The 10,590-nt window shown below is 30.8% G+C and overlaps 1 protein-coding gene across 1 annotated transcript; it reads left to right on the top strand.

Annotated features, from left to right (window-relative positions):
• Nucleotides 1-5,965: 5,965 nt before the first annotated feature.
• Nucleotides 5,966-10,516, top strand: LOC101497023 (root phototropism protein 2-like). The gene is made up of 4 exons (XM_004490672.4): nucleotides 5,966-8,159; nucleotides 8,266-8,335; nucleotides 8,450-9,571; nucleotides 9,694-10,516. The coding sequence occupies exons 1-4, from the start codon at nucleotides 8,104-8,106 to the stop codon at nucleotides 10,165-10,167; spliced, it is 1,722 nt and encodes a 573-aa protein (XP_004490729.1). The 5' UTR covers nucleotides 5,966-8,103; the 3' UTR covers nucleotides 10,168-10,516.
• Nucleotides 10,517-10,590: the final 74 nt, after the last annotated feature.

The following is a 10,590-nucleotide window of genomic DNA, read 5'->3' as shown; positions in this document are numbered from 1 at the left end:
TGATGTTGCCTCTGTTTTTCAGAATTTCAAGCTTAAGTGTGATTGTATAATGTTGATTACTTGGCACTTGAATTTCTTGCTTAGAACTGAGATAATGGCCTTCTATTTATAGGCTGGAGATGTACGAAATAGCTGTTGGAGAGGCCATGCTTTTTTGACTAAAACATTATTTTTAGAATAAAAATAATGCTGCTTTGAAAACAGCTTTTTGACTTTTGATGTTTTAGCATTGAAAGCATTTCTGTCCTTTCTTTGACATTTCTTCATTGATCTTGGATGGTACATTATCTGTCTTGAGTCTTGAGTGTAGCTAGAGGAGGTTGGAGAAGATTTGAGTCGAATTGCAGACTGAAACAGAGAGGATGCAAGGTTGCTGTTGATGTGCAGAAAACGGAGAATGATTAACGTTCTTGGTTTTATCAGTTTGAACGTTCTTGAGCTTCAATAATCATTCTGGAGTTCCCGTTTTGAATGTTCTGTATTTCTTTTGTTCTTGTCTTGTCATATACCCAGTTTGATCAAGTTTTCTTGACATTTGAATTTTGGAGTTCTTAAGCCGTCATGACTTTTGTCCATGTTTAAACTCTTTGATCTTTGCGATCAAATATCCTTTTTGAGTCTGGATTATATGTACTTGTTCCTTGTCATGTACTTGTTAGATATGAATGATTTACAGAGCAGATTCTTTGATAACGATGTAGATAAATTTTGAACAACATGCTGTGATAGATAGTTCGGTGAAGCTGAAAATCATTCTCTGTTTATGATGCAGAATGATCTTGTTGTTGTCTTTTCTTGTATTTGCTTGATTCTGCTCTTAATTAAAACCACTCAAGAACACAAGTTAAATTAACATAACATTTATAATCATAATTAACATTCTTAATTAACCTTTGTTTATTTTCATCAAAACTTTAAAATAGAGAGTTTGTCTCAACAACTTATTGATAACACATGTCTAAATAAATATGATTAGAAAGTCTAATTCATCATTTCATGTCCCGGAAAAAATCTGAAAGTAAAAAATAATGCTATCAAACAAATAAGTTAAATTCAACATTTGCACCACTAGCAAATTGATAACGCATCATATTGCAAAACAAAAACAGTATCGTAAACTGAATTTTCAGGTTAGAAATGAACGTTGCATGAAACAATAACAATCTAGGCAATGTTTGAGAAAAACAACCTTCAACAACAAAATGAGAACCAAATTGAAAGTGAGCTATAATTGGTATGGAAAGAAATTGTTAGTTTCCTAAAATAAATCAACAAAAAGAAATAGCAAACAACACCAACCTTGGAAAGAACAAAAGTATTGCAAAGAACCTATTCCTAACTCATAGTATAACAAAACCCCAATACTATTGACTTTACAAGTACAAAGAAAAAACTCAGCAAACATGAATACAAAGTTTAAGCAATTATCAATTCATAACTTTAAAAATACATAAATAAACAAAACCAAACTACACAAAATCTCAACAACAAAAAATGCAGCAAAACAATCAAAGGTAAACTACCAATCATGGTAAAAATAAAATGCATCAACTCGAATTTTCAACACATATCTAGTATTTCATTTCAAAAGTTTGGGATGGTTAAATCATGAACTTGTCTCAAAACGGTATTAGATAAGCAAAATTACCAAAATGAACCAAAATGGTAAAACAACAAATAAAAACAAAAATGAAAATGGTAAGACGGGGGTGGATTCATACCTAAGCGGACACGACAGTAGATTGTGGGCGTAGACACAACAAAAAGTAGAGGGCACATAGAATCTTGTCGTGCGAAGAGAGAAGGGGGAGTGTCGTTGTTATTCGCACCGACGACAGGTGGTAGTGGTTTTTCATTTCACTTTTAGGACATTAATTCTAATTTCTGAACATTTTAGTGTTTTGTTAGAATTAAAACTAAATTATAGTTATAGTTCAACTCTACTCTTTAAAAATCGTTTCAATAAAATAAAAAATTAAAATAAAGTTTGGTTCTCAATTTTATAAACTAGTTTAATTTAGAAAAAGTTTAGTTCAATTCAATTCTTTAAACCAACTTGATTTTTGGTTTTTTTTTCTCATTCCAACCTAACATAATCTAAATTAATTGATCTGTTGAGTTTATAAAAATTTAAACATAAAACTAAGTTTATAAATTACTTAATTAAATAAAAGTAATATTTAAACAACCATTAAATTATTTAATGTTTTAGATTAATTTTTGAAATAACAAAAAGACGGGAAATGACTTGGTATATTATCAGTTTTGATTTCCAGGACCAATATTGAGATGTAGAGATTAGTTTTCATTTTGTCATTAAAAAAAAATCACCAATGTTTCATAAAAAAAGTTATACGAATGCTTCGTTGTTTTTGGTAATAATTAAGTCATTTAAGTTGTGTCGTATTATATAATAGATAATGGATTTATTCGATCTCTTCCCCTATTTATGGATAGGTTGAAGTTTTTTATTGGATCAAACCAACAAGTATATGATTTTCTGACAGAAACTAACAAGTATATGATTAAATGATGGAAGTATTATGTTTTATCGATATGGCCAATTTTCGATGGGTTGGGTAAGGGAGCGCACAAATATCCCTGTTCACATAATCACATGGATAGAGATTGATCCATCTTGCCATAGAAAAATGATAAAAGTTTTAATTCATTCTTGTCGTTTTATGCGATTAAGAATTTTTTTTATTATTTCTTGAAGTGAGTATACATCTCTTTCTTTATTTGTTCACTCATCTTTTCAACATGCACTCGTTCGATTATATATGGTTGAGGACTACCAAGTACAAAATTTGTTGATTTATCAAACAATTTCTAATTAGTCTAATGTAAAATATTAATTTAACAAATAAAATTTTATAACAAAATATTTGGATTTCCTTTCCTCGTTGCTGCTTAAAAATGGTATATATTATCCATAAATCTTAATTTAACTAATAAAATATCAATATTATTAAATTTAATATTATTTTTTTAGTTTAAATTCAAACTATGGCAACTGTATAAATTAATTACGATGATATTTTTTAATTTTTAAATATCCAAAAAAAAGCTTAACCCATTTTTTTTTCTTCAAATTTAACTCTATATATATTGATACGTGATTAATCCATAAGTACAACACTAGACGGGATTGAATATATGGTCCCGATTTGTATATCTGGTTCTCATGATTAGCAACATTTCATTGTGGCTAAGTTTGCTATTAAAATATTTTTTTTTGCAATTTAAAATTTTAATATTAAATTTGATATAATTTTTACAACAATTTATGGTAGGCTTAATATATTGAGTTTGATTTTTATGTATCGTTAATGTAAAAAGTTTTATACATTTGATAAATTATAATTAATTATGTTAGTGATTAAAAACCAAATATTATTAATAATTTAATGGTTATAATTAATTAATAATATAAAAAAATTATATTAACAATATATATATATATATATATATATATATATATTTCATTGTTAAATACGATAAATATAAGATAAATAGATAGAATCTTAATTATTACAAGAGTAGATCCTCTAAAAGGGCCATCACAGTAAACCATGTTTAAACATAACTAAACATCCGGATATATACATGCATGCTATACATCCACACAATATTTTATCTATATAAGGTTTTAATATGTAATTTCAGTATTTTTTTTATAAGAGTGTGATGATTATATATTGTCAGTATAAAGTTCTACTATCGACCAACACCTCATGTTGTTAGGTAAACATATATTATAATACAAATCCTATTTTTATTAGATATTATGTCTTTTTAGAAAAGAAAAATAAACGTAAGGGGTTTTAGAAAAAGGACAGTGGAAAGTAGCCCCAAATTATTTCGACCCAAACCAATTTAGCCAAAAATATTGTTCCCCCAACATAGACTAACCGTAATGAGATAAGTTAATCCACTCATTCAAATATTATTGTGATTCATGAAACATACAAGTAGATATTTTAAGCCACATTTTCCTTTGAACTTAAAATATCCTAAAACGATTTTTGTAAGTTGTTGTCATGATATGTGTGATATCCATGGTAAGTTATTGTCTTATGGATCATTTTGGAAGAAAAGAAATATCTAACAATTTATTCAAAATGAAAGGCTGTAAGCATTGAGATGAATAGATTAATGTTTGGAACACCATGTTTGTTTATTGTTCAATTTAAATCAATTAAATTGCCATGCACGGAACACGTGTTAGTTTTTAGAACTTGATAAAAATTGCTTTTATTTTTATTTTTTTATTCTAAGTGTTTGTTTACATAAAAATAAAATGTGTAGGTATTTTTACACCAATCCTCGTTAATTTTGTTTTTAAATCTTAATATATTTTTAAGTAAATACTTGAAATTCGGATTTTTCAATTCAAATATCTTCTAATCTCTCTCAATCTTTTCTTAATTTTATTTTTTAATTTTTTTTCGTTTTAGATTGAAAGTTAATATTTTATATCATAAATATCATGTATGTAAAGTTTTACACAAATCTAAAATTATTTAATATATTATTCATATAATGTATTATATACTTTTATTAAATTTCGTTAATTTTTACGAATTTCAATAACATATCAAATAATTTATATTCGTGTAAAATTTTATATGCATAATTTATATGATATTAATTAACTTTCAATCCAATGAAAAACACATTTAAAAATAAAATTAAAAGAGAGAGAAATTAGTGACAAAAGTTGAAGGAGATTTAAATTGAGAAAATCAAAACTCATATTTGCTAGTTTTTTATTTTGAGATTGTTTTAATATATTTATTATTTTTAAATAAACTTAAAGATTTTATCTATTTTTCTTTCTTCCCCTCTACAACACTCAAATATCTATAACGAATACTTAATGTCGGTCTAATTTAATGAAGAGAGAAAGAATTTTAATTAAATTTATGTTTAATTCAAATAGATGAGAGAAATTTTAGGATTTTTCTTCAATATTCCTTTTTCTATAAAAAAATCAAAATACTAAAACGTCATGCTTTTTATTTTCACCAGGTCACATCTTGAATATTCTACCATATGAAGCAAAAATAAAATTGGGGCATATAGTTGGTTGCCTCTTGGGAATGCACCCTTCTATTCATAATAATAATTAATTAATAATAATATAAATTAATTAAAATTAGTATAAAAAAATTATAAAGACTAAGTTGTTAATAATATTCAAACAATATTATGAATTATGATTAAGTAATTATTATAGTTACTATATCATGCGCACTTTATTTTAATGTTCATTTCAGTTACAACGTGAATACTATATAGATATACATGTTGTATTCATATAAGATTAATTAATTATATGGTGTACTACAATTAAAAATAAAAATAAAACTAAACAAAGATAATATAATGAAAAAAAACACATAATTAATTATAACATTTAATATATTAAGTTGTTATTTTATACTTATTTCCCATGTTATTTTGCTATAATCGTCACTCGTAAGAAAATGAAACAAATATAAACACATTTTAGTGGAATAAAAAAATGAACAAATAACGATGCTGCAGAAAAATAATCGTTTTCGATGGCTCCTCTAAAAAATGTTTTGTTCCAATTTAATATTGTTTAAATTAGATCGGTTATCCGATTATAATTTAAAATATTATTTAAATGCTACGGAAAATTCTACTCAGTGGCTAAATTTTTTGTATTTTTTCTATTAATTTTAGTCATTTTTATATTATTATTAATTAATAATTAATTAATATTTTTGTATTTTAATTGACTTATTTATTTATTTTCGCTTTTATTATAAATTTAAAAAAGAAAAAAAAAATTGAGTAGAAGGTGAAGAGGCAATCAACTACATGTCTCAATTTTTTTGTTGCTTTTCTATGATCGCTGAGTATTTTGAAGGAAAAAAACAAAAAAAGAATATTAAAGAAAAAATCTGAAATTTTAAGTAATTTATCATTTACTTTGGTCTTTCAAAATTGAAGAGATCAAAAATAGGTCTATTACATTCTTTTCCCTGCCTTGTCTTCTAAATAATTAAAAATAATGCCTTATATGTCTCCCTTTGTCTTAAAAAGTTGAAGGGTGATAGAAAGCAGGTAATGAAGTGCAATGTAGACATGAGTACCTTTGTTGTGTTATTGCCTTATTTGACAGCCAACAAACATGGGGACACATACATGTCAATCCGAGTTGGCATGGAATTGTTTTTGGCCAGCTAGCTGACGTGGCGGGTTATTATCCTAGTATGCATTGCCGCCGATGCTGTAAATGTCATACCCACTCGTCTCTTTGAGTGGCTAAGACATGGTAGGAGCCCTACTTCCATCAACAACTGCCCATGTATCTAGCCTTTCCAATTTTTCCATCCCATGCACTTTAATCCATATCTCATCGCTATCCTTCATCCAATGAATGTACACCAAGTCAACGACAACTTGACTACTTTTCATTTTCTGTACCTGTTTCACAGCTGCGACATTTCTCAACCACAAAAATCATTCTTATATTTTGTAATACTTTCAATATATTATTTAAAAAGTTATTGCACGATGTAACAATATCAAAATATTAAACTGATATACTAATTAAAAAAATTATACTAATACGAAAACAACATATCTGGTCTTCTGCTTCGGTAATCACTCATTCATGCAAGTTCAAATTTAAACTCAGTAATTTAAATTATATAATTAAAATTAAAATCAATAGTAGGGAATGCGTGGACTTCCCCAACTGTAGGGAATCCAATTTCGAAAACAACCCCTCATTACATCCACCACAAAAGAGGAATAGAACAATCACGGGGGCAAGCTAGAAGTCCAAACGATCACGGATCCAGAGAATTGAGAGCATGATTTACCTTTGTTTTGTCGTTTATAAAACAAAATCATTTTTGTCACACTGCTCTAAGTTCAATTATTTTGGTCAAGAGAATGCTTAAATTCATTAGGCGGAGATTTCTACATAGACGTGCTACATATCCATAAGCTCGTGAACATGACAGCACAGGATTAAAGTGAACAAAAGTATTTGGTTGTTATTTGTCTCCCTCAATGGTATTGGCGTATTTTTGTTTCCCTAAATAGGTTAAACAAAGCCAGAATCATATCAGTTATTATGCATGAAGCAAAATGATAGTATATGATAATCGTTGAGCATATACTATATACCAAAGGACAGTAGTTAAACAAGATGGATATATATGTATATATATCTATGGATAATCGTAGTGCAAGGTTCTTTTACTTTTTTGACTGCATGCTTTTGCTATGTAAAGTTAACTGAATAACGGGTTAATCATACCACACCCCCAAAAAAATATCAATAACTATAACAGGCTTATAGGAACAAAACATTCAACAATTAATAATACTTTCCTTTACTAGAAATATTTTTTTAACCAATAACTACTCCCTTGTACTCTAATTTAGGCATGCCAGGACTATTTCCAAACTCCCATATTAAATGTAGCGAAGAAAAGCTACATATATGACCTCTAACCCAACCTAAACTATAAGAATCATTGTTAAAAAAATTTAAACCAATTCTGTAAAGTTAAGAACATAAAGATTGAAGTAAACGTAAGAGGCAAGATAAATCTCAGTAGAATTGATAGGAGTATTTTCCTAAGCATGTGATTTGGTGCATATTTGATTTTTCAGTAGATTTGACAAAATCACAGTGAGTCACTTGTTATTTTGTAAAAGTTATATTTTATAACTTTTGTAAAATCACGGTAGTTCACCAGCTAACTGTGGTTTTGTGAAACCACCAAAGATGCACTTAATGAATGAAATAGACATAGAATACTATTATCTTAAAAGGATATCAATTTAATGAAAAAAGATAAACATGCAAGATAACATCAATTAATTAGTCAGAAAAGAAAACATATCAACTTTTAAGTCTTGGACCACATAGACAAACTTACAAGTCATGAAGACAAAATCATTAATTCATAACAATGAAGTTAACCTACTTGGTTATAATTTCTATATCTCCTTTTATAACAACCCACCTTAACCATATAAAGTAGTAGTACATTTTTTCTAAAACCACAAAACAAATTCAGACCAAAAGGAAACTAACTACATCAGCTCATGGAGAATCCCACCTCATCGAGACTCTCCCTTGCCATGGAGAGAACTGGACAATGGTAAACAGCACCACTCACCTCTTCTCCTCCATTGTTCCATTTTCAAACTCATAATTGTTTTCAAGTGTACAATTTTATAATCAATTTGTGGCTTCCATTATTTCAGGATTTCCTCTCAAGAACTCCCAAGTGATGTTATAGTCACAGTTGGAGAAGCCAGTTATTCTCTCCACAAGGTACTTAAATTACATTTGGCATATCAATTTTGGTTGTATTTTGTTATCTATCTCTGGTTTTGTGCTTGTAAAATTGAAATTGAAATTGAAATTGAAATTCTCAAAATTTAACAGTTCATGCTGGTGGCAAAGAGCAACTATATCAGAAAGCTGATAATTGAATCAAACGACAGTGAACTTACCAGAATAGACCTCTCAGACATACCTGGCGGCAAAGAAGCTTTTGAGAAAGCAGCAAAGTTCTGTTATGGTGTCAACTTCGAGATAACCGTCAACAATGTCGCCTCGTTGCACTGCGCCGCACTGTTCCTCCAGATGACCGAGGAGTATTGCGATGGAAACCTCGCTGGAAGAACGGAAGGTTTTCTCTCTCAGGTGGCCCTCACAAATCTTTCCAGCGCCGTCGTCGTTTTAAAATCCTGCAGTCAGCTTCTCCCCGTCGCCGATGAACTAAACATCGTCAACCGCTGCATTGAAGCTGTCAGTTCAAAGGTGTGCAGTGAGGCAATGCTCCCCAGTCGCTCCCCGCCGAATTGGTGGACAGAGGAACTCGCCATCCTCGATGTCAAATCCTTCGGAAAAGTAATCGCCGCCATGAAGAAGCGTAGCGCCAAATACCTAACTCTCGCCGGGGCTTTGATCACATACACAGAAAAAAAACTCCGTGAACTCGTACGTGATCAAACCGGCGGAACTGGAGGAAAAATCAAGTCACCAGAATCAAGCGATTTCAATTCAGAAACAATAATCGACCAACGCGAGATTCTACAGTCTATAGTCCCTCTCTTTCCGTCAGAGAAAGCCGCTTTTCCAATCAACTTCCTCTGCTGTCTTCTCCGTTGCGCGATCTACCTACGCGCCTCAAGCGCGTGCAAGCGCGAACTCGAGGAACGAATCTCCGAGATTCTCGAGCACGTAACAGTGAACGATCTCCTAGTTCTCTCATTCACCTACGACGGTGAGAGACTCCTGGATCTTGACAGCATTCGGAGAATCATCTCCAATTTCGTTGAAAAAGAAAAAAGCACTAAGGTGTTCAACGGGGGTAGCATCTTCGGAGACAACTGCTCCGCCGCGATGCAGCGCGTAGCAAAAACCGTCGATGCATATCTCGCCGAGATAGCATCGTACGGCGAACTCACCATTTCAAAGTTCAACGGAATCGCAATTCTCATTCCAAAAGGCGCGCGAAAACTTGACGATGATCTTTACCGCGCCATCGATATCTACCTTAAGGTACGAAATTTACGAAATAATAACCGTTCACAAAACGACACTGTTTAAAACAAAACGAATCAACTGGAACTACTATTATTATTACATTTTAACCTAACGCGTGTGCGCGTATGTTGTTGCAGGTGCACACGAACCTTGATGAGTTAGAGAAGGAGAAAGTGTGCAGCGTGATGGACGCGCTGAAATTGTCTTACGAAGCGCGTGTGCACGCGTCTCAGAACAAACGTTTACCGGTGCAGATTGTGCTTCACGCGCTGTATTTCGATCAGTTAAAGCTAAGAAGCGGTGCCGTGGTTGAACGTGACGTGACGGCGGAGAGGAATCAGTTACAAACGGACGTTACGTTAGTGAGAGAGAACGAGGAGTTGCGTTCGGAGCTGATGAGGATGAAAATGTACGTTACGGATTTGAAGAAGAACGTTGACGGAACGACGTCCTCGTCAAGGGAAGTCAAAAAGTCAACGTTTTTCTCTTCTGTGTCGAAGAAACTGGGTAAGCTGAACCCGTTCAAGAATGGGGCTAAAGATACGTCCACTATTGAGGATGGGCCTGTGGATTTGATCAAGCCCAGAAGGAGAAGGTTCTCCATTTCATAAATTATTTTATTAATTATTGTGGGAAGCTAATTAAGGAACTAAGTAATTTAAATTATTAATTCTTAATTAGTAGCAATTACTAGACACTGCTTAGCATTAGACTTGTTTGTTTTGATTGTGTTTGTTTGTGAAGAAAATCGTATATGAAAAGATTTTAGGTTTCTGAAGAAAATCGTAGCAATTAGTAGAATATGAAAAGATTTATTGATTAGGTTTCTGATTTGTATTTATAATATTATAAATACTCTTTTTCATGTTTTATGTTTTTATGTTGCCTGTCTACCAACAAAAAAAAAAAGAATAAAATCATGAGTCGTGACAAATCTGAATGAGAATTATTATATTTTAATATGATTCTTATAAATTTGTAGATGTAGTTCATTTATTTCAGTCAATTGTATTATCAATATCTCCTCTCAAATA

Source organism: Cicer arietinum, chromosome 2, assembly GCF_000331145.2.
Source record: "Cicer arietinum cultivar CDC Frontier isolate Library 1 chromosome 2, Cicar.CDCFrontier_v2.0, whole genome shotgun sequence".
Taxonomy (NCBI): domain Eukaryota; kingdom Viridiplantae; phylum Streptophyta; class Magnoliopsida; order Fabales; family Fabaceae; genus Cicer; species Cicer arietinum.
The sequence above is the reverse complement of the archived record's forward strand: the minus strand, read 5'-3'. Positions and strand labels throughout refer to the sequence as shown.